At 31.7% G+C, this 25,365-nt stretch overlaps 2 protein-coding genes across 2 annotated transcripts; one reads left to right on the forward strand and one right to left on the reverse strand.

Moving 5' to 3' along the window:
* Nucleotides 1-1,338: 1,338 nt before the first annotated feature.
* On the reverse strand, nt 1,339-15,635 carry LOC113393613 (guanylate cyclase soluble subunit beta-1). Its single transcript, XM_026630595.2, has 15 exons — nt 15,483-15,635; nt 10,792-10,819; nt 10,630-10,703; nt 10,439-10,539; nt 10,101-10,219; nt 8,912-9,067; nt 8,342-8,495; nt 7,608-7,762; nt 6,879-7,010; nt 6,436-6,518; nt 5,873-6,043; nt 5,405-5,642; nt 4,416-4,553; nt 4,107-4,264; nt 1,339-1,520 (listed from the first exon to the last, which is right to left on the reverse strand). The coding sequence occupies exons 2-15, from the start codon at nt 10,792-10,794 to the stop codon at nt 1,400-1,402; spliced, it is 1,803 nt and encodes a 600-aa protein (XP_026486380.1). The 5' UTR covers nt 10,795-10,819; nt 15,483-15,635; the 3' UTR covers nt 1,339-1,399.
* Nucleotides 2,525-4,062, forward strand: Stops (slow termination of phototransduction). Its single transcript, XM_026630596.2, has 3 exons — nt 2,525-2,780; nt 2,977-3,210; nt 3,387-4,062. The coding sequence occupies exons 1-3, from the start codon at nt 2,651-2,653 to the stop codon at nt 4,046-4,048; spliced, it is 1,026 nt and encodes a 341-aa protein (XP_026486381.1). The 5' UTR covers nt 2,525-2,650; the 3' UTR covers nt 4,049-4,062.
* Nucleotides 15,636-25,365: the final 9,730 nt, after the last annotated feature.

Raw genomic sequence — 25,365 nt, forward strand, 5'->3', positions numbered from 1 at the left:
TTCAAATACATATTTTTATTTATACGTAATCTTTATTATGACTAGAGGCTAATAGACAAACATTTATTAATATTTTTTTATAAATAAAATAAACTTAAAGCTCACTGACATATAACAAATAATGAATGACTAGATAAACGACAAAGCCAGATTCTGCAATTATTATAATTATAACAAATATTTATTGTAATAAATTGTAATATATTCATACAAAAAAAAATAAGAAAATCTTTTATTAATAATATTATGTTATTCTGTATATGTTTACATTAAAAAAGGAATCCATTCAAATCCTATAATAATTATTTTCTTTTATTGAAGAAACGGAGATGCGTGACTACAAGTATGTCCGCATACAATCTGTTCGAAATAGTTCTTTTAATTTATGTTCGTTCAATGAAAACGAATAGATACGTACTTACTTATATGTTATTCATTAAAAATCACATTAAATTTAAAAAACAAGCACCAGAATCGGTTAAGTTCTGAAAATACAGATATCTTGAGTTATTATTTTAAACTAACCTAACGAAAATCTCATTGTATTTTTTTTATACATTTAAATAAAATCAAAACCTAACGATGTTTCGCCAACTACTAACTTGGTGGATTCCGTACAGTTTCTGGCATTGTCCTTTTACAACGACATGTTTAAAATTTTTATTAATAACTTATAAATAAAATATAAATCGGAATATAGTTTATTAAATACTAAAACACTAAATTTAGACTTTCATGAAGATAATTAATATAAAACCTATGCGTAAATATATTTTTTCTATTTGACGTATTCGTTTTATACGTACCGCATATGTTAACAAAACTACTCCATAATAAATAATTAAAATATTTGGAAACAATTAATAAATATAAATAAACATGCAATTTGATAATCAATACTAATTAATTTATGTAAATCTGTATTAGGACTCTTAGGAACAAACAAAGGGAATGTTTGATATCATGAGAGTTCACCAAAAAGGCATTTCAATAATATACCACGTCACCATGAAAAGTAATATTTGCCAAAATATATATTAAAAAAAAATGGATTTTTTATGTACTTAACGTTAACGATTTGGAAAAAATCTACGTATTTTATTAGCTTTATTGATAATATCTAACGGAAATATCGAAGAAAATATTTTTATTAACATGAATTTAGGTCCGAGTTCAACTACAAGGCATCGAATAATCATTCAAAAATTCTAAACATCGATTCTACAAAATAGTCATCAAGTCTCCTGATCCTGAAAAACCTAGTTTTCATTGATAGAAAGTGTAACAGACGAACATCTACATTTTTGTGACGATAACGCGAACACTCACTACATTAATAAATATTTTTAAGTTCCTGTAGGGTAACATTCTCTGGAATAAAGATTTTTTTTATTTAAATTTAATTCGTCTTCCTTGTCAGGAACCATGTCTGCATCGGTTCGGCTTTACCCTTCATGGACACGTGACCACGATAAGTGAGTTCAAATTGCTCATCGTAGTTATCCTCCCGCATTAAATAGCTGAAAATAAAGTATTATTTATTATTTTTACCATATATATATATATATATATATATATATATATATATATATATATATATATATATATATATAACTTACCTAAAGACTAACAGATTAAAAATCATCAAAATAAAAAGAGACTTTTCTCGAGTAGGCTTTTTTACAAGGACTTTTGAATAGTCATTTCATAGAACTATTAAATTTAAACCGTTGGCACCGGTTCCTAATGTAGATTCTACCGAGAAGAACCGACGAGAAACTTAGTAGTTAATACTTTTGGTAATAATAAAAGGGATATCAATATTTTGATTTTGTGTATTGTTTTTCCATCTGTTTAAATGGTCATGTCACTCTATAGATAAAATAATTTTAAAAATATTAATCATCTCTACAAATTGATATGCCTTCAAAATTTAGTAGTGATTTTTGTAATTAATATGAGGTCGAATATTTTTCATAGCATTTATAATAAATAAATAAATAAATATTGGACAACATCACATACATTACTCTGATCCCAATGTAAGTAGCTAAAGCACTTGTGTTATAGAAATCAGAAGTAACGACGGTACCACAAACACCCAGACCCAAGACAACATAGAAAAGTAATGAACTTTTTCTACATCGACTCAGCCGGGAATCGAACCCGTGACCTGGGAGTGGCGTACCCATGAAAACCGGTGTACGCACTACCCGACCACGGAGGTCGTAATTTATAGCTATTGATTATATTGTTCCTTTTATTTAACACGCGTGTTTAAACCAGTAATATTCCTCAATTTAACTCGTATTGATATGGAGGAAGAAATAGAATCACAAATTCGGATATTAAAAACACACTACAATATGGCTTCCCAATGTTGTAACCAAAGGTAAGTGGATTAACCTGCACTTAGAAGATTTCCAACATAACGAAAGGGAAACAATTACTGATTTTAATATATTGCTAGACCAGGTGTTGTTAAAGAACATCCTGTTAAATTTATTTAGAATAACATAAAAAGTAAATTATATTAACAATAAAAGAGGTACAACTATTTATCATAAAAACATCAATTGTCAAATCAGTTAACATCAATCATTTTTTTTTTTATTATTTATAAGAATTAAAATTAAATTTTTCGTGGATCATGGATTCTTTTATGGAATTTTATTTCGATGAAGTGTTCAGTACTATGCAGCGCGATGGTTTAAATGCAAGATTTAGAAGACGTGAATTAGTGGAATATTTTAATACTGTGATTGCCGGATGTGCCAAAGGTGCTATAAGTGTTTAATCTAACTGGAATTAAATTAATTTGCTTCATCTTAACTTTTATAAAATTACCTAATTCAATAATTAAATGCCAACTGTTATTAGATTCATCCATTTAATGATTGATAAATTTTCAAATCAAATTGAAACCTACGTGTGAATTGTATAACGTAATAATGGATTATGATGGTGTTATTTCAGGTCAAAATAAGTCAGATAACGCAACATGCAAATCCTTCGTATCCTCTGCACTTAGATACCACAATCGTTGCAAAATAGATAATGGTGATGTATGTCTAATGGGAAAATACCATAACCTTCTCTACATAGCAATGAAACTTGCTTTTGACTGGAGTCTACAAGATAATGGTACTGTGGCCGCTTTGTTAGATGAATTGTACGCTTGTGAAGGTACTTTTGAGAGAATTTTTCTTGGTGAGTATCATTTAATATGATAATATTGTTTAATTAAATTTACGATTTATATTAATAATGCAGTTTTGAGCAATTAAAATAGACGTTATATGGATATAATGATATTCAATGGGACATTTTAAATTAAATTGTTAATATTTTGTCAATTTAAAAAAATATTTCTTTTTACTTAATAGGAGCAATTTTTGGCACGTCAGCACCATATTTTCTGGCGGGATGGAAATCTGATTTTATGGATAAAGAAGAAAATGTACACGCATTAGTTTATTTCTTGGACCACGCAACCAATGCTAGTTTAGAGTATAGAGACGGTATCAAAAGTTATCGCTTTATAGATGTTCCGCTAGAAAGTTGTGGAAAAGCATCTCCCGTGAGAGTGGTGATTCAAATGGGAGCATCGGAAATACTAATGATTCTTTTAAGATTCGGTGCCAGAATAACTGCCGATCATGTTTCAACAAATCCAATAGAATCAATATTAGACAGATTAAAAGAATATAATAGAAAATATCCGTATGAACTTGTTTCGTGTCTCAAGTTAACCCTAAGAGCAGTACCGAGAATTGATTTAACAGTAGACAAAGCCACATTAAAACATTTGGAATTGCCCCAAGATTACAACTATCAAAGAAAGTTAGCCTTAGAAAAGTATGGTGAAATACTGGACGATCATTTGGTCCCTACTTCCAGGTGTGGTATCAGGCCAGTAGAATTAAAGCATCTCTGTAGATGCCAAATAAGAGAAATGTTGTGGAAAAATTTCGAACTCCCATTTGGTATTCAAAAATTACCTATACCTCCAGCATTGAAAAAATATTTGGATTTGTTTGATGATTAAATCTTACACGAAAATGTTATTTTTAAATTTTACTTTAATTCATCATTAAAAAACTAACCTGTAAGTATCTTCGCTGACATTTATAGTTCCGGGTACTCCAGTAGTTTCACAGCGGCTTGTTAGATTCACCGTGTTACCGAAGAGACAATAGCGTGGCATACGATGTCCAATAACCCCAGTCACAACTTCACCCGAATGAATACCTATAGTAATGCCCTGTAAAATATTTAAAACAATTGAATTGTCAATATACTAGTATCTATTAATATCCTTAATGTGTGATATAATGATATGATTTTAATTAGTAAATTCAATAAGTGTGTGTAGGAAACAATTTTGCAGGAAATTTAATGCATTTTCTACTTACCACCGGTTCATCATCCACAGTGACAGTTCGAGAAAGGTCCATCATTTCAAGAGCCAGCAATGAAATATGTTTTGCATGTGCCACTTTATATTCTGGCAGACCAGATACGGCCATGTATTTATCTCCAACTGTCTCTACCTTCAAATCACAGTTCAAAATTTAATATCTCAAAGTCAAAGTCAAAAATCTTTATTCAACATAGAAGTGTTTACATTTGCTTATTGATAGTCAAAAATCTACCACCGGTTCGGAATTTAACACCTCGGACCTGAGAAGAACCGGCGAAAGAAACTCAGCGGGATATATATTTTTTTATTTTCATGTTACATGTACAATAATAAACCTATTTTTGTTATATGAAACAGCCTGCCAGCCAGCCTGGAAGCGATCATCTCATTTCCAAGGTGTGCAGTCAACTAAAAAGTCATTAGTGTTGTAATATCCTTTAGCACACAAACGCTCTTTAACGATTCTTTTTAATTTTATAATTGAATAATTTTGAACGTTTTCTGGCATCCTGTTGTAAAAACGAATACATTGCCCCAAAAAAGAGTTACCAACCCTGTGTAATCGGGTACTTGGAGTAATAAGTTAATCTTGTTCCTAGTATTAATGGAATGTACGTCACAATTTCTGGAAAAATCATTTATCTTTTTGCGTACATACATAACATTATCAAAAACAAATTGCGAAGCGACAGTCATTATTTTAATTTCTTTAAATTTACATTTTAACGAATCTTTTGGGCCCAGGTTATAAATTACACGAATAGCCCTCTTCTGCAGTAAAAAAATGGTATTAATGTCAGCTGCATTACCCCAGAGTAGGATGCCATACGACATTATACTGTGAAAATAACTAAAATGAATATAAATATGCTATGAATCATAAACAAGATCGGATACTTCATGATTTATTATTCCTTCTAATATATATTTTTCTAAGACTAGGTCGGTTACAATACTGATTAAGTTTGAAATAATACTTACTTTATAAACATCAGGATTTCTTTTCGGGTCTGTGAGTACGTCAAAAGCAGTATACAGATCGTTGAGCATTTTAACGATTTTCATAGCACCTTTGTGGTCGATGTTCCTAGCGCAATAGTTAGCGAAACCAACGATGCCGCTGAAGAGAAGAGTCACAGGGTCATATCGGCGAGCAGGAACGGGACGACAGTGACGTAGCTCAGTAGCAACACTTATTGGAAGTACGGAGTAAAGGAGACTGGAAAATAAAAACTAGTAATGAGAAAAAATGAACAGTGTTTAATTTTAGAATTAGCGATTTGATCCAAAATCATGTTTTTTTTATGAGAGTTTATTGCAATCTGCATCAATACTTATTACAGGAACACTCATTTACTGTGATTCGTCCATTTTCCGACAACATTAGGTCAAATTACTCATATTTTTAAATAAGCCATCATCATATTATTAGAATAATTAAATATTTACCGGTCAGTTTTCTGTTTCTCTGCCTCCAATTCACGGAATGTTTGCTGCAACTTATCAGTCAGAACTTCAAGATTTTGAGTCAATTTATAGTCTGCTTCAAATTGCTCGGACATCAAAACGAGATCCCTTGTAGCGTCATGTAGTGGAATATCGGAGATGCAAAGTCCACGTCTGTAAATATAATCGTAATTTAATACTTAATCTTGAGAATAACATTAATGTTATGGCTTAAAATATTGGTATGTCAGAATGCTTTGCTAAGCATTATCTTATTAATTATTTTTAGAGGGAATATGAAATTAACTTTGGTTGAACCTTATTTTGTTTTGGGTAGTTTATAAAGATTGTTCATGGTGATTCTCAGAGATAATTTTCAAATTAAAATATATAGGCGAGACAATATAAAACCATTATATATTTCGATAGAATTTTTCAATCACAATATATGATTATTATACACACAATATATAGGCCAATTTATTTAGTATAGATGAATTTCTACTTAATAGCTTACGATTAAAAAATTAAAAGAAAACTTCTAATAGGAAATATAAAGCAATTACCTTGTCAAGTCATCTAAGTTAGTGACACTTGGATAGCACTGGAAAACGACCACGTCTGTTTCCGGTATATACAGCATTTGACCCTGGAAAAATATTTGATGTTATTATATGTAATAATAATAATAATGTGCGCCAATAACAGAAAAAGTGGAAGGAAACTATTTAGGTTGATATGGCCATGTGTGGCGCAGAGACGAGACATACGTTACTAAAAGAGTGATGAGATTGAGCGTAGAGGGAGGGGAAGAGGACAACCTAAAAAAGCATGGATGGAATGTGTGAGGAGGGTTATGAGAGAGATGGATGTTAACGATCAGATGACGAATAATAGAGGAAAATGGAATGAAAAGCCATTATGCGCTGATTCCAAATAGATTGGGACACAGGCAGGGAAAACAAAGATGTGAAAAAAATAACCATTTATTGTAATCTACTAAACATACCTTTAAACGCAAAGAAGCTATTTCTTCATGAGGATCTGCGACAATCATTTCCTCTGGCTTAGTTTTCAACACATATACCGTATTGATATGAGCCAAAACATTTGAAAATGTCATCTCCAAATGAGGCCGAACCTAAAATAGTGCAAGTTTTATTTGATATGTGTACGTATGTAACCTGTAATGTTCCACTGCTGGGGAAGAGTTTTTAGAGGCTTTATCCGCTACGCTGCTCCAATATAGGTATATCTATACATATGTTGCAAAATTTTATTCAAGCCTCACGGGCTTACGAAGTTTTCGTTAATTGCCGAGCACAACATAAACACAAGTCAATCACGTTGAGTTCAGTACTTAAAATAACCAATTCTGAAATATCTTACAAACGGAACCATCTAAGCTTATTCAATTGTCATAAAATGTAATAAATTAATATTTTGAAATGCATATTTAACGTGGAACAGCTGCATTTTTATAAATAAGTTATTTAAAGCCGAGAAATTTCATGGAAGTTGTAAATATGTTTCATTTGAAATGTCACTGTAGACATTTTGCCAGAAACAAATATCCGCGCGGGCGGAAAAGTTCATAAGTATCGCATATATTATTCGATTGAAAAAACATAAAACTAAATTAAGTAAAATGGCCTTATCCTCAAGTCAAATTCCATTGATAAATTATTACGTATAACGAATACTTCTGATGATTTCAATAATATCTGATTCGTTTTACCGTCTCCAAAACGTCAGTTATCTTGCATCCAGGACGAGTGACTCTTGGCAGTAAGCGGGATACAGTTCGTCCAGCTTGTACGATGTTCAACTCTCGATCGAACATGAGGTGAAATGGAAAAACGCGGCAAAATGTCGCAGGGCTAATCTTTGGCTCTAAAATCATAAAAGGATATTTCAAATTCCGAATCATATACACAAATATCAAAACAAGCACGAAACTTAAGAAAATTATGTGTCTAATTATATATTATAAAGACATAGATGGAGTTGCGTGTCTATTGAATTGCGCTATCGAGTTTTTATTTTGTTTTTATTTAGTAGGTATGAATAAGAAAAAAATAGCCCTAAGTTAAGTGGAAATTATTATAATCCTGTGATTAAGGTGCCACTTAGTGTGCAAATAATATAAAATTTTAACAAAAAAATAACCGACTTCAATTTTTTCCTTAAAACTTCCAAACGGGAAGTACCAACAAAAGAAGAATTTTCTTAATCGGTTCACTAATGAAGGAGTTCTCTGTCTCTCTCTTAAAAAACAATACAACAAGTGATAACCTCCTCCTTTTTTGAAGTTGTTTAAAACACACTTCACATAGAATCGAGATACACACAACATGATGGCAAAGTTTGGAATTGGTTGAACCTACTTTCTTATCACATATGACCAGATATTACTTATGGTCAGTTAACAAAAGTACTGGATGTGATCGATGCTTTTAATAGAATACTTACCGAGTGATAAAGTTTCGATTTCAGCAATCTCAGGTATAGAAACACGTCCAGTGTTAGATGTCTCCGTGATGAGGAACTGAACGTGGTCGCATTCCTCCTTCGTCTTTAAGATTTCCACTTTAACTTCTGTTTTGTGAAGTTTACTTGTAACCGTCTGCAGTGGAATTATATTATATTTAATATCAATTTTATTGTGTAGTGAAACTTAACATAGTTTTAAATTTAATAATTATAAATTTAATGACATAAATAAAAAAAGCTGTCAAAATAATCGATTAAATAAATTCTAATTTTACTAATATTTTTATAAATTGTAATCGAAACTCTTTATTTGGTGGGACATTGTGCAAGTCTGCGTAGGAAGGTACTGCTTGCTCATCAGATATTCTATCGCCTAACAGTAATACTTATTGTTTTGTTCCGGTATAGATGCACAATGGACCTAACTTCTTAGTTGCCAAAGTTACTGGCGATGCCAATGCCTGTGGTGCCCGCAAACCATCAGGTGCATTTGCCAGTCCGCCTACTTATATCATAAAAAAAAAACTACAAGAAGGTCGTCTTATTTACCTTGACGATACCTATAACAATATGCTCCAACCCAGGTCTATCGGAGTAGTAATGGAGCACCAATGCCCCGTCTTCGGGTCTTTCTGTGCATCTGAATGAAGGCGCTCGCATTCCAGGATATAGGGTGCCCAAATGATCATGTAAGCCATCTAGATTCTGTCAAGAAAACAAAATGCATAGAACGTTCTAGAATTACTTTCACTATTTCTTATAATTTATTCCATGAATTAGAACTATTCACTTCTACTTCTACTTAAGTTTTGTCGTAATTCCGTTCGACTAAAAACATGCGATTCTCTGACTAAAGTTTTATGTTCCATTGAAATATGATAGGCAGGGGAGATCTAAGCGGTAGTTTTAAAATATTTCCCAGATATAAATTATAAGGAAATATGAGAATATTAGTCTGTTAAAAAAAATTAACTAATTCAATTATTAACTGAGTTGTTTCCTCGTTGTTTTGCAGGTTGACGACAATCACCTGTGCGCGTTCACGTGGGAGAAAGAGGCGTACACAAAAATTGGCATATTCAATTGTTTTTTTTTACGATGAATATAATATTTAACTGTATTTGTCAGCCGAGCGGAGCCGAGATGGCCCAGTGGTTAGAACGCGTGCATCTTAACCGATGATTTCGGGTTCAAACCCAGGCAGGCACCATTGAATTTTCATGTGCTTAATTAATGTTTATAATTCCTCTCGTGCTCGACGGTGAAGGAAAACATCATGAGGAAACCTGCATGTGTCTAATTTCAACGAAATTCTGCCACATGTATATTCCACCAACCCGCATTGGAGCAGCGTGGTGGAATATGCAAACCTTCTCCTCAAAGTGAGAGGAGGCCTTAGCCCAGCAGTGGGAAATTTACAGGCTGTTAACGTATTTGTCAGTTCTCTAACAGGAATTCTTCCAATTAAGGTTGTCTGTGATCCCTATAAACGACAAGCCTGCCTTTGGCCATTTCTGTAACTCGTATCGTTTGGTTTTTATGGCATATGAAGTAAAATATAAATAAATAAAAAAAATCCAATATAACTTGACTTTTATATTAACGGAGATAATCCAAAAATAATTTATTTTACTATTTTTCGAACTTATGATATAATGTGAATATTTATTAAAAGTTGTCCCCGTACAAATTTTAATTAAATCAATAAATAAATATGCAAAATAATATTATATAATACCTGAAGAAAATCACGCGGAGTTGCTCCGAGTACTTGTAGAATCTTGTCATAACCGGAATCTTGACAGAACTCGAAGAAGGTCATTCCGAATAATTCTAAAATGGCGTCAGCTGGTTTTTCTGTAATATTTTTTTTTGATTAAAGATAATAATTTCTAAAGCGCTTGAAAGCGCTTGCGATTTACGATCATTCAATTTAATATTATACGTAAAATTAACAGCCTGTTAATGTCTTGGGATGTCTAGGACCTCTGGATTTACAGTCTCGTATCTAGCCACTCGTAAGCATTCCTGCCAAGTACTTATTAATTAATGATATACTCGTATAGAATAACTTACGTAAAATTTCTACAGCGGCTGTTATGAGATTGTAAGTAATATCATCTTCATATATTTGCCTTACTAGAAAGGATCCTTCCATCGCGACTTCAGCCTTTTTCCTGAAAAAAAAAAAAATAATTTAAAATTATTGTTATCAGTTAGTTATAACACTATACATTGATTTAAAAATAGAAGTAACATATAAATACTTTATTTTTTCCCATGTCTCCTCCCCATAGGTCTTAGTCACCAACAGCTCAAGGGCGTAATTTACAAAGCCGTACTGAAAAAAGTATACGCGTATATTGTTACAAAATTCACACGAAAACGTATAACAAAATTTCAGATAGTTACACAAATAAAAAACATACCATTTCGAAGTTCTAGTCGAGAGCGTTTCTGTAACAAGAAAACAATGAACGTTTATGTACGTCGTGATAATTTATTCCTCAATCTCGAACCGCTACATGAAATTCGAAACATCCGTAAAAAGTAAAATCTAGTAACTGATATTAATGCAATAAACTAAACAGTTTCCAGGCGCCAAACTAAAATACTAAATCAAGAATATGTTATTCACAATACCACATGCTTCGGTTAGCGTATCTCTATTAAATTAATAATAATTAAATTACACTGGTCTACATATTTGCCTTTTAAATGAAAATGATAAACTATATTGATAGTATTTCACTCACTGGAGATAAATACTCAAGTAAAAATTCATAGTTAGCTATTAATGATCATTTGTGCCGTATTTAATATAATAGCGAGTAGCAGCATAGATTTACAGCAATAATATATTAAGACCACTTAATAAAATACCTACTATATACTAGAACCTAATCGACTTTTATGGCAACATAAAATAACAGACGTTCCCTGTGTCAAATGATTCATGCTTTTTGTTTAATTAACTTATTTACGATTTTGTTCACGTTACGAATCATGCAGTGCAGAGCGGAATTTATGAAACTTTTCAGTGAATTAATAAGAATATCACGTTAGATTTAAGAGACGACAAGGCGTGTCCTGATTTCTGTGCTTGAATATCAGGCTATAAGAACAAGGGAAGACGGTAGCTTGAACGGCTTTGCACTGGCGTACGTACGTACACTCTCTCCACTTCAAATATAATAATATGCATAGTGTTAGGGGGGTAGAATATGGGTTATGTGACAATGCAATTTGGGGGTGCATTTGAGTATTTGGTCCATGTTGGCGACAACCATATAAATCAAAGAAATAATCTGGTTATTGAAAGAGTTGGGTGTATTTTCGAGATTTTCCTGCGACTTTTAAGAGAGAGTAGCCAGCTGCAAAACACATATTGTGCACAAATGAGAGCGCATCATAACTGCGTTCTTTATTACATATTTCTCATAAATCCGATGGAATAGAAAATCTGATATGACTTGAATTTAATGTAATAGAAATACCGTCAACTGCCAAACTCCGAGCTTCTATTGAAAATATCTTAAAAGAAAAACCCCCCTTAACTTATCTTTGACCCGCCCTGGTATTACTGCCAGGACTTTGAGATCTGCAGACTATCTGTTACCTGTTTATTAGTAGCAGTAGAACAGATAACTGGTACCCAGAAGAATTGCACAAAGCCACAATAACATATTAAATCTACACGTTGACAATATAATATCGATTCTATAAACTCCACTTTTAAAACATTTTCTTTTTGTTGACTGTACTTGAAATTGATGAAGCGAAAGATCTCATTAATCATTAACCCCCATCAAACAGGCTTAGCTGAAAGACATTCCGTAATCCCGAGATTTCAATAAATTTCAATACACCTTTTATTACCTCTATAGATTCATTTGTTTATAATCTCAAACGGGAGGAATTTTCATTTTGTTTCTATAAACCTTTGAAGTGAGGGTAATATTGCATTTTTATATTAGAAGATTCATTTCACGTTCGTTCGTGGTTTTCAATTTTGATTCTTATAAAACATTTCAATAAAACGGGTACAGTTCTTAGTTTAATTGGATATTTTATTATTGAATCTATTCTGTAGTAAAACATTGGCAAAGATATTGACCTTACGGTGTTTTGCTTCTGATCATCTCCGGGCACAGCAACCATTCTCAATCTCTTATTAAAACTCAAGACAATCACGTAGGAAGTGTACTTGTATGTGCGCAAACACAGAAAACGCTGAGAGGTGAAAGTACCGGCGGGAGATTTATATAGGTACTTTTCATAGGTAGGGGGACGGGATAGACTATGGTAAATAGTCACCACTACCCATATCAATGTCAGTCCATAAAAAAATAAAGATTTCTTAGGGAGCTGAGATATTGTATACCTTGTGTCATTAGTTACACTGGTTCACTCACCCTTCAAACTGGAATACAACAGTACTTAGTATTGCTGTTTGGCGGTAGTATCTATTATGAATGGGTGTTACCTACCGAGCTTGTACAAAGCTCTACCACCATGTAAAGTACTTATAACTATATTATATACTTACTTAAAGTTAATAGTGTCATTTAAATTAGAAATTATTGCCTTAGTCATTTATGAAAATACAAGAAAGATTTCATAATTTGCTTTAATCATTTGGTAATTAATATTGATGTAATTTCTACTCGTATAACTTTAATCAATTTAGAGAAAAAGAAATTGGTTTTGTATCGTTTATTATAAAATATTTTTTTTATTTTATTTTATCTTATTTGGGAAACATACAGTACCTAAACAACACATACACTATATAACAATTAACCCGTGCACAAACCAATCAAGTTTCCACTAAAAACTTATTCATGTAAACAAGCAATTCAGTGAATTATAAATATTAATTATCAAAATTCAAAAAGATGACACACCAAAATAAAAAAAAAAAACAGGGCAAATATATTAAACAATGACTAAATTGACAAATGCATACTAACTTTCTCTTTAAATTTATTGAGCGAACAAGAAAACATGTCCAAGTCATTAAACTTCCCATTGTAATTCTTACAAGAGCGATAAATAAATTCATTCTGAGCATATTTTGTTTTAGTTAAGGGTAAATTAAATAAGGCATTATTGCGTGAATTCAGTCTTGTGCATCTAAAATAAATTTTGCTTAAAAGAAAAGGACTGTCATTTAAGTTATGTGTTAATTTAAATAAAAAACTTTCATCTCGCAGTATTCGACGATCCAATATAGAAGTAATTTTAGGCGGATTTTGATTCAGTGTGAAACATTTAGAGCTAAGATATTTAACAAATTTTTGTTGAATTTTTTCAACTGTATCAATATAAATTTTATATTGTGGGTTCCAGACTACAGAACCATATTCCAACTATGAACAGACAAAGCAATTATATAAAAGAATAAAGGTTGTGTCATTTTTTAAATCTTTACTGACCCTGAGGATAAAACCAAGCATTCGATATGCCTTTGCAACTATATAATCTATATGGAATTTGAATGTCAATTTGCTGTCCAGATATATCCCCAAGTCTCTCACCTCCGTTACTCTGGTAATATTGTCATTATTCAATTTATAATTAAAAACTATTGGTTTTGGTTTTCGTGTAAAAGAGATAACGCAATATTTTTTAATATTAATATTCAATGAGTTTTCGTTACAATAACTGCACAAAATCAAATATCGAGCAATTATAGCACGAGGACATGTCATAATCAGAGCACCTATTAACTTGTTCACACTTAAAATCGGGACGACACGTAAAAACGGAACGAACCTATAAAACGGGGACAACGTGCGAAAAGAGATGGCTCGTACAAATCGATCCGTATGTTGTATGTTGATACTTTGCGAATCGTCTGTTCTTTATATAGTTCTAGTCTAATTTTAATAGTGGTAAAAGTGGATAAACGATCGCGAATTTTAACTTTAATTCGGAAATATTGGTATTCAATTATTTTAAATTTGTTAAACTAAATAAATTTATTTTTGATTTTTAAAAAACTTTGTTGACAGATACAAAAGGCGGACTTAACGCCTTGCATTGTCAACCTTTACACCAATCAGAACCACACGAAGGTTGTATTACAATTATTAAACATATTAATGGATAATAATAAACATATTTTACGTACTAATGTTATTTTATATTTTTTGATAGACAGATTTATTATTTAAATGTCGATGCTAATAATATTGTACACTGGAAGAAGGTAGTAACTGAAAACACTGAAAAGGGTGCTGACTGCAAAGATTAGTATACCTATTTTCAAAGCTTACAAATACACCAATAGTTCTATTGAAATGTAGCTGATCCATGATGATTAAAACTTATACAGGATTTGGGATCAAATTGCAATATTTATTAAGAAATATACTATATTAACTATACATTATTGCCTCCACTGGTGACGGGAGGGCTGGTTCGTTTTTAGCCCAGAGGATCGGAATTGCGATTCAACGGGGAAATGCTGCTAGCATTCTTGCCACCATTTCAAGCGATCAAGATTTATTCAGTAACTATTTTTAATTCATATTTGTATATATTTAAGCACTTAATGTTGTCAATTTTTATGTTAATAAATTTAATACTATATTAACGCAACTTCTCGTCCTAAATTAGCATTTGATTAAAGAGTGATTTGATTCTCAACACGTAAATACAACACTTTTAGAAGCGCCATCTAGTTAACTGAGTTGTAAATTTGATGTATGAAAGAATTGGGTTTGTATCAAAACTTAAGCGACTATTGTACAAGAGATGGCGCTACATAATCATAGAGACACTGGAATATTCTTACATTTTATTTTTTCAATTTTTATTATTTAAGTTCACTTTATAGTATGTCGAGAATTAGTTTTATTAAAGAACATTCATGATTCATCCAACAATAATATATGTTTTTGTATTTGATAAGAAATAAAAAGTCTTTAAATAAAATATATTTTAAAAGAAGTTCATATTTTTAAACAAAAACGCATACATATGCATATGCATACGCATAAAACAATTACGCATAAATAACAAAAAATATACATCTTATATAGAATATAAATTAATAAACCAGCGAATATCTACAACAAATCTACAACTTAATTATTATAAACAATAATCTTACCTTTTCGTCGTATTTAGGCAATTAGTCTGAATTGCGTTTCAATTTGCCGCAATGAAGCCATATATTTTTTATAGTTACGTCGTGTTTGTTTGTATTTAGGCCGAGAACATCAACTACATAACTGCACGCACCAAGAGCGGAGGGTGAACTGACGTTTCTTTACAGAAATGCTACAGAACAAAAACTCAGTTTATCCGTTTCAACACGCATGTCTAGTATTTAAGAATTATTTATGACAGTGAAACAGGATTGAGGGTAACCATTCATTATCTATTACAAAGGAAATAGTTTATTTTTTATTAAAAACTGCGTTATTTATCTTATTTTGCAAAAACATTGAAATTTTTAGCGGCATCTAGCGGATTTTTTCTGTACTAATTAGTGTTGCTATTGGTCGGCAGATGACGTTACGAGTTTATATTTAACATATTTGCTAATATTTTAGTCATCGTAAACCTTGTCGTAAAATATATTATAATTTAATAATTGTCGATTTATTTTAGTATTTTCAAGGCCTTAACCTAAAACTCAAAAATAAAACCTAAAAAAAACATTTTTTTACGTTTCATTTTGTGCATATGTCTAGGATTTTTTTAAGTCCATATGTTCCTACAAAATTCCTTGGTAGAAAGTTAGTTTTCGTTAAAAAAGAGAATTTATAAAAATAATCTTTTATAATATTAATAAACAAAAATAAGATTACGAAAAGAGGGTGTGAAATTAAAAATCGGTTATGCCCTAGCCTTTGCATACGTGCAATGCATTTTCATACCTTTAAATGCGAATTTTAATAGAGTTCTGTAAAATTACGATTCAAAGGTGCTTGTAAAACCCCACTCGAATGAAATATATTTTGATTTTAGTTTATAAATGAGTACTGCAGTATCTCAGGCTGAGTAAGGATAAAGCCTCAATTAAGGGTCGCGCTTTTGTAATGAACTTTTGGAAAATCCTTAACCTACCTATCAATTTCTTTCAGGCCATTGACATTTTATGAACCTCGATTGTCTTGGAGCAGTCTCGGCCATTCCGGCGAAAAGGACATTTTCATCGTTCCAGGAATGATTAATAAATACACTTTTCCCCGTCACGCAATTTTACTGCAGTTTCATTGTTATACACACGATAATAACTGTTTGCAATTTTAAATGAAATAATTAGTTCCGGTGAAAGGCAATTGGTTTATATCGCCGATAAGAGGCCTTTGTCGCACCAGTGATTCTTATCGCCATTATAATGGCCCCAAAGTGGTTAATGACAAAGGTAGAATTATGCTGGCGGCGGGCGGCGAAAGTCAACCCAATCTTTTGTTATGCACAAACTGCGATCCTATATAAATGGTACAAAAAAAGGCTATAATTATTATGATGAAGTCGACCTTCTCAGCACTTCAAGAATCATTTTAAGGGGAATATTTTGTTCGTTTCAGTAGTTTCTTCAAAACATACTTTTTTTTTAAGTGAACATTTATATAGAAATTTAAATCGTTCATTGGTTGATAGTAAGGATTGTATTATTATAACAACAAACGGTAATATTTAGTTGTTGTTTTGTTCCCGTTTAAATCGTTGGGTGATGTAAGTAAAGAGCGATCGTGAACTTACCGCAGATGGGGGGGCGAAAACATAAGTTTATCCCTACTTGTCTCGTTGATTTTTCATAAAACAAATATATATTTATATTTGTACTTATGTAGAACGAATTATTTATGGTACTAACGCACTAAGTTTGCATTATGATACTGGTACGTGTTCGTTCTGATTCGTACTGTTATATCGCTCCAATCAGTTTTTTTTTAAAAAAGAAATAAAGTAGAATTAAATATTTATATAATATTTATTGGATATAGAATTAAAATAAGATGTAGAATTAAAGTAAGAAATAGAATGATCTTTAGGCAGCCGTCGCGGATGTAAGTTGGAAGAGAACTGATCTGATGCTGAGCCCTACTACTGACTCTCCTGCCTATACTGCTGACATTGCTGCTACAACCCAGTGAGTCAGCGTTACCACTTACTAAGTAAGGGTATAACAGTACGTATCGATATATATGCGGAAGAAAAAAGGCAAAAGTAATTAGATAACATCGTGTTATCGATTATCATTTCAAGTATCATTACATTTCTGATTATGTTTGTTATGAATATGCTGGCTACACACCTGTTATACGCAGCAGTATTGATACTTAAATTAGACGTCATATAACGCAAACAATTTTTCAAACCCCATGCTACAAATATAGGGTATACTTTGATCCCTACAGACACCATATCTGCATGAAAATATAAAAAAATATCAAATTTTCACAGAAAAAAATATATCAAGATAAATGGGTTGTTGCTGGTCAGAAATGATACTTGCGCAGGAACAACAAGTCTTGGACGAATCAAATCTGATTCGTATCACAATTATAGCAAACAAAAAATATGTTTTTTTTTTTTAATATCTATCATTAAAATCAATGAATTAACTTTATCGTTACGACGTGTGTTATGATTGTCACTGTAACTCATTTATATTGGCGCTATAATATTTAATGGTTCCCAACAATGGCGCAAGGCTGACCTTCATGAATTTTAATGCTTTTTTTTTATATTTCTTACGAAACACTTAATTTAATGGACTGCGCCTACGAATCTTCTTTGGTTACTTATTCTAATGGAATTGTAACCAAAGACTCGGAAGTAAAATAAACAGTACGATCAAATTTATAACTTGAAGAATCAAAGGAAGGTGATGTTCTATTAAAGTGTAACAGATACAAAAAACACACAAAAATCTAAATCATAATATTACTAGTTCAAGTATACCCAAAAGAACTTTTGAATCGTCATGTTACAGTATTTCGAATGTTCTCACATTCGGCAAAAAACTCAGAAGGTACTCCTTTGCATCGTTTTAATTACAGAAATTATGTCAATCAAGTACAATGAAAATATATTAAAGTCAACAAATACTAAGTTCATTAATATTGTCTCCAATTTTAGTAATATTGGTAATACCATTGTTTTTTTTTTTTTATATTTAGTTACATTCGATAGCAAATTGGTTTGTATTTATCAAACCGCAAAATTTCATAAATTCGTGACTATCGATGATATAACGAGATTCTATGTAGGTAATCGGGAGAAAACTCAATAGTTACTAAATTTTTTAAATCAATCAATCAACAAATCAATCCAAATGGAATGAATCATAAATGATAACTTATAGTATATTAATAAATAATAATAAGAAGAAAAACTAATCCAAATTTAATTCCAATTATTCAATTCCAAATGACTAAGAACGAAACTGATATACAGAATTCGGTTTTAATCCGGTCAAATGTTTGGACGTGATGTGTCAATTACACAAGCTTATAAATTCATTTTAATTTACAGTCGTCAAAACCTGTAGTTACTAAATTTCCCGTGGGTTCTTCTCGGTAGAATCACAGAGAAAACAAAAATGGCTGGTGTTTGTGGCTGTGTTGTCAACACGACCGTGGGCTTATGTCAATAAGGGCAATTGACGGTGTATCATAATCATGTTTGGACATTAAGATTCAAGAAGCAACACGGAAATGGATGCACTCCCAGATCTTTGGATCTTGATTTAACTCCAATAAAATGCAATAGTGTCTGTACACTAGAGAACCATTTTCCTTCGCATTGATTAATACTTTCTGAAGCCTGTCTGTAACCTGGACTGGCAATTTTTTCTCTTGATGGTAAATAGTCACTACTGCTCATAGAATTAATAATGTAAGAGATTTGAACAATTCCTTATAATTCTGGATAGACATCACCCACTCATCAGATATTCATTCTTTAAATTTCGATCTGTTCACCAAGATCAAAATATTTACAAGTGTTTTTCAGATACCACACAACCTATTTTTTATAAACTGTTTAGTATATAAATTATCATGAAATCGGTTTATAAAAAATACTACAAAGCCTTATAATTTACAAAATGGTATACAAAACTCTGAACCAATCCCAAATGACTTTGAATCGTATGACGTAATAGCAATGACCGTACGTTAAATCAACACACCCTAAAATTTCCGTGGTCAGCTATTACTCCATTATGTTTAATTACCTTCATCACCAACACCACACCTATACACAGAAATCTGTAAAGTTGATGGTGATTCACCCATATTTTATTTACTACAGGCCGTTGACCTGGTTAAAGTGGTTTGTATTATAAACAAAACCTTCTCCAAAACGCGATGTTTTTTCTTGGATAAGTTGTATATACTATGGTATCGTCGTTTTTTCCTTCTTGTTTGTAAATACAAAACAAAACGTCTTTTCAATTATTAATATTAACTTTATTATGTGTACTCGCATATAGCATATTTTTTTAAATTTGGTATAAGAAATTCTATGTGTTAATACGTGAAGAAAAAACTTAAAATATATATATATATAAAACTACAAATTAAAACAAACATAGTCATCCGTTTAGTTTAATATTTAAACGCCCTGAAATTGGATTCGTATTGTAACTTTCACATTAGAAGTTAATAAACTGAATATCTAGGACTCCAGGGAAAAATAAATGTTTATTTGAATCCGAGGTATGAATACAAATACAAGTTAAATAGATATATTTGAATTAAAAATTAGTGTTTTCCAAAGTTAGTCGACTAGCGCTGTGGATTGGAGTGAGAAAGGAGGAGTCTACCTGCCGCTGCCTTATGCGTAAGAGAAAGAGAAGACAGACAGACTGGCACCGTAACGCGTTACGTAACGAAGCGATTTATCCGCCCATAAGACGTTTTCACTTAAAAAATTAAAATTCCAGTGATTGGAACGTGTGCTTCTTAACCGATAATTGTGGGTTCATGCCCACGCAAGCGCCACTGAATTTTCACGTGTTCATAATTCATTCCGTGCTCGGCGTTGAATGAAAACATCGCGAGGAAACCTGTGTGTTTCAATGAAATTCCATCATCCAACCAACACCTATTGAAGTAGCGTGATTGAATAAGCTCTAAAGCTTCTTCTCAAAGAGAGAGGAGGCCTTAACCCAGCAGTGGGACATGCACAGGTTGTTAATTTTTTATTTAAAAAAAAAATTGTCTTTTTAAAAACTACAAGTACAGTGAAGTTTTTAATACGAATTCGAGCAAATAAATCTTAAATAAAAATAACTTACAATTGCTATGGTTTGATTCCAGTCAATCTCACGCCAACTCAGGCGGTCAGCCTCACATCGTTTGTTCTTTGCAGCGAAGATGCAGAATTTTATCCTGGCAAGGGTAGTTGTAGGGTTTCTCAATGTGTCTCCCTGACACGAACTATCTAGTATAATCTGGTCTAGTGAAATCAACTCCGATACTAACATGAACGAACTAATATGAACTTATGCAATAAATATGTCACTTTAAGTATTATAAACCTATACTGTTTTATGTAATTATTTTTATGCGGGTTTGACACAACAGTTAATATAAAATTGGTACGAAATAAAATATAACGATGGCATTTGTGAATTTGCTAAGTTTTAACACGAAATATTGCTTCGGGACATGCAAAAAAGCAATTTACGAGGATGCGAGGTATGATATCTTCGTGTAATTTCCGACATAAAATGAGTTTTTTTGTGTGAATAAATGGGGTACCCGTGAATTTTTAAACGCTTGTTTACCAAGAGTTTCTCTCGTGGCTGTTTTAATTTTCGGTTTAACGTGCGTGTGGTTTAATGAGTGACTCTGCAAACAACGTGTGGATTTTTCAAAAACATTTGAAATGTTATGGCTTAATTATAATTTAGGTGATATTGTTCACGTCAGACCCTTTTTAGTTCTGCAAAGACACATGACTAAATAGGCTTCTTGCTCTACTTTGTACATTCCAATAAATAAAAAGCAATTTCGAATCTATGCATAACCATACCAATTCTATTTTCGAAATTGAAATTATAACTTTTATTTATTTGTAATAGGATGGCAAAGGTGTAAATTGTAATTAATTACAAGGACCTCAGTAGTATTTATATTATCTGTAAGAAGTGGTTTGTATTATTTACAATTCCTAAGCACTAATGACCACTGACACATGGTACCACATACATGAAGTTTAACGGAACACAACATACGCAAACTAGAGATTTGTCAGCATGGTATTGAAAGAAGTATGCTCAATGTTGAATTAAAAGCAAAATAAAACTAAAAACAATTCGGAAACAAACCGGAGTTACAGATGTAACATATTACATCAAAAAACTAAAATGGAGGTGGACGGGTCACATGATGAGAAACAAAAAATATAAATGGACCAAGAATATAACCGAATGGTATCCAAGACAATACAAAGGAAAGAAAGGAAGACAACGTCGCAGGTTGGAAGACAACATAAAAAGAGTAGCCGGTTTTACATGGAGAAGAAAGACAAGATCAGACTTTGTGGCAAGCTTTAGGGGAGGCCTATGCTGGGAAGCAAGACAATTTTGGCGAAACTGGTGTCAAATATTAAAATTTAGTATTTAAGAAAGAAACGTATTATGTAAGATTGTTAAATAAAGGCTATTATTATTATTATTATTATTACAGTTAAATTTTGCAACGGTACCCTAACGTCCGATTACGGCCTAAGTATTGTATTTTTGCGCGAAATTTATGTACATAATGCTGATGAGTGAGGCGAGCGATTAACATAATTAAACTGAATGTTTGGTGGCTCGGTTTGCCTTGTTAATGTCGTCTTATACAATTGGTATTTTAGTTCGTATTTATATAATGTTGCCAGCTCCGTTTGTTTAGTGGATTAGACATGAGACAGCAGATCTTGAGACTGGCTTCAAATTCCGGATCTTGTAAAAAAATACTGAGTTTTTTATGAGACAGAGTATGTATATGTCATCACACGGAACTGGAAGATTTCTTAGACGAGCAGCCGTCACGGAATTTCGTTTAAGTGTTTTGTCGGTGTATAACTATATTGCGTACGAGATAAACGATAAGTTAAACGAGCAAACGTACATATATAGTTTTCATAAATATATTTAAAGAAACTTTTGTGATTTGTCAAACTTTTACCTATTTATAATATCTTATTTTGTTTTTATTATAATATCTATCTATTTACTTCAGATTCACAAATTATGTAAGTCATAACACTTAACAACCTTAATTAAAAACTTAAATCTTATCGAAAGCGATTATGAAGAGGAAATTCTCTTATGTTCCGATATAAGTTATATCTCAAAACCATTTGATACAAAATTCGATACATCATTGTCAAATTTAAATTGTTGTTCTTTTTGACTTTCATACACGTTATGAAGGTCATACCAGAGATGTTGGAATGAATATAACATCACAAATCATAAACGCAAGGTATATCCGAACAAAAGATCATACAAACATACATACAAAAACTCCTAGAACTCCTATTGTCGTTCACCACAATCGGGTAATAACATAAATTTTAAATATGTTTTTTTAAAGTAAGTACCTAATTGTGCAGTATTTTTTTTACTTATTAAAGCGATTTATATTTTTATATCAGCGTTTTATGAATCCCGCTTTATTAAATTCAGTAAGCCACTGGTATTTACAGCAACATTTTTAAACCAGATTAAACCCGTACGTAAATAATTGTTTTATATTTACGTTAAAACGTGTATTTGTACCGCTTGTTTTAATTTAATATTTTCTTTAATAAATAATAATATTATGTTTTTATTTTATTTCAAAACTCTTTTTTTTACCATTGATGCGTTAAAAGTAATATACATATATAAAAAAATAGTTGTGAAAGGTATAAAAAAAGTTACCTGAAATTTTTGCTCTTGCAGGCATGACATGCAGTTAATAGTAATTCAAATAAAAATTAAAATCTCAATGTTCCGATTTACGTGATTTCGTTTTTTTTTTTTTATTACGACATAGCTTGGCGTGCAAATGGGCCATTATGGTAATTGTCACCACTGCCCATAGACATTCATTACATCGCGACTGATCTATAGAACTAGATTTGTGCCTGTAGACTGACTCACTCACCCTTCAAACCCTTCAGTATTCGGAATTATGCTACTTTTTAAATCTCTTTTGGAGACCCCGTGACTGTTACCTCAGATGTATACCTGGCCTGTTTACTTACACACATACAAACGTTAGACTACTGACATACACAGTGAGAATTCCATTTTGTTTCACCATAATCGGCTAATAAGATACATTTAAAATTTTAACTTTTTAAATCTAAGTTTATATTCAGAATTTTCACGTATTAAAGAGGTTTTATATATTTCATTTTATTTAAATTTTCAACATTTTTTATATCATAACACTTATTGCATTGCATTCACAAGTGGTTCATTGTTAGACCAAATAATCCGAAATTCAATTGAAAAGACAAATGCTTGCTGCTATTCCGCCGTCATGATTACTACAATCGGTATTTAATTTTGATTTGTCGATATTGAAGTCATAAATATACAATATCTAAAGTATTAAAGCTTTATCATAATACATAACGGTTGAATTTTGTTTTCTATAAATAATAATAATAATAAATATTATATTTATTATAGATATAAAGAAGTGGAAGCAAGAGACCAGGAAGGCAGACCCCACCATCAGATAATAAATGCGCAGGAGAGAGAGAGAGGGGGGTATCATTAATCTAATTATAGTTCCATGGTATAATTCTGTATTCCCAACTGAATGTTCCAGAGATTTTTATTATAGCGTAAAAAAGCAGATTATATAAAATTGGGCTATGAAAGTAATTCATTTCGAATAAAATTACTGGACCTAATTCCGTAGCAAGGTTTATTTTAATGCCCCCGAGAGTCATTCTAGCAAAAAGGCAAAGCTATATACATATACCGCTTTACATATTTTAGATGTGTATAATTGTATAATTTGTATAGATGTGTGTCTTTTAAGCGACTGTGTATACAGTCAGTTTTATTATGTTTGCACATGATTAAAATACCAGTTAAAGCTGGTGATTGGTTTTTGTGTAGTCTAAGTGGCTATCAGTTTAAGAATTTTTCGTTAGTTATTCCATCTTTGTATTGCTGTTTTGGATCAAGTGATATAACTTCTTTCTAATTACGAAGCGTCGCCACAGTATCGGCGTCGCAGAGTCAGTCAAAATACAAACTATTTCTAGCACGAAGTTCGGCAAGAAAAACATCGTGAGAAAACCTGGGTGTGTGTAATTTCAAGAAATTCTGCCACGTGTGGATCCACCATTCCGTGTTGGAGCAGCGTGTTGAAGCAAGTTTGAAGCCTTCCCCCTCAAAAGGAAGAGTTGGTTTCCCAGCAGATGAACTTTAACAGGCGGTTACTCTAGTCTACTGTAAAACAATCAAATGCTCATTATGAATTACAAAAATGAAATATTTAACAGAATAGAAAATATAATACAAAAAAAAAAAGTTCTTTTATTAGTGAAACAATCATAGATTAAATAAAACCCACCATACCACTTAGCTGTGTTTTAATATTTTTTCATGTCATGCTCAAAACTATGTTGCTAATTAAAAAGTGGGGAGTAATATTATATAGAGTAAAATTATATATGAGATTAGAATTAGTAACGTAACACCTGTAACAGAATAAAAAGATCTAATAGATTATTATAATATTTTAGCGTCAATGAACAAGAATATTCGTTATACTTGCAATTTTAAATTACAAAATGGCTCGTTTATTGAAGGTATTTGTAAGAGAAAGCCAGTTTGCTATAATTGGTATTAGTAATTAATCTAAACGGCTCAGAGAAATTAAGTAAACAATGAAAATGTCTCCGATTTTAAATAATGACAAATCCTCGAGGATTGTTATACTTAGTTAGACAAATAAGGTAGATTATTTTAAAGCCGAAATGGCTCAGTGGCTCGAATTCGGGTAAACCTATCAATTTTCATTTCA

Source organism: Vanessa tameamea, chromosome 22 (assembly GCF_037043105.1).
Source record: "Vanessa tameamea isolate UH-Manoa-2023 chromosome 22, ilVanTame1 primary haplotype, whole genome shotgun sequence".
NCBI lineage: Eukaryota > Metazoa > Arthropoda > Insecta > Lepidoptera > Nymphalidae > Vanessa > Vanessa tameamea.

Bases quoted from the DNA above. Each gene is read 5' to 3' on its own strand.
- Stops (XM_026630596.2), top strand. From the start codon at position 2,651: ATGGATTCTTTTATGGAATTTTATTTCGATGAAGTGTTCAGTACTATG. The intron at 2,781-2,976 runs GTGCTATAAGTG...GTGTTATTTCAG, and splicing joins GATTGCCGGATGTGCCAAAG to GTCAAAATAAGTCAGATAAC. The intron at 3,211-3,386 runs GTGAGTATCATT...TTTACTTAATAG, and splicing joins TTTTGAGAGAATTTTTCTTG to GAGCAATTTTTGGCACGTCA.
- LOC113393613 (XM_026630595.2), bottom strand. The intron at 9,068-10,100 runs GTATTATATAAT...TTTTCTTGACAG, and splicing joins CTCCGCGTGATTTTCTTCAG to AATCTAGATGGCTTACATGA. The intron at 6,044-6,435 runs GTAATTGCTTTA...TTATATTTACAG, and splicing joins AACTTAGATGACTTGACAAG to ACGTGGACTTTGCATCTCCG.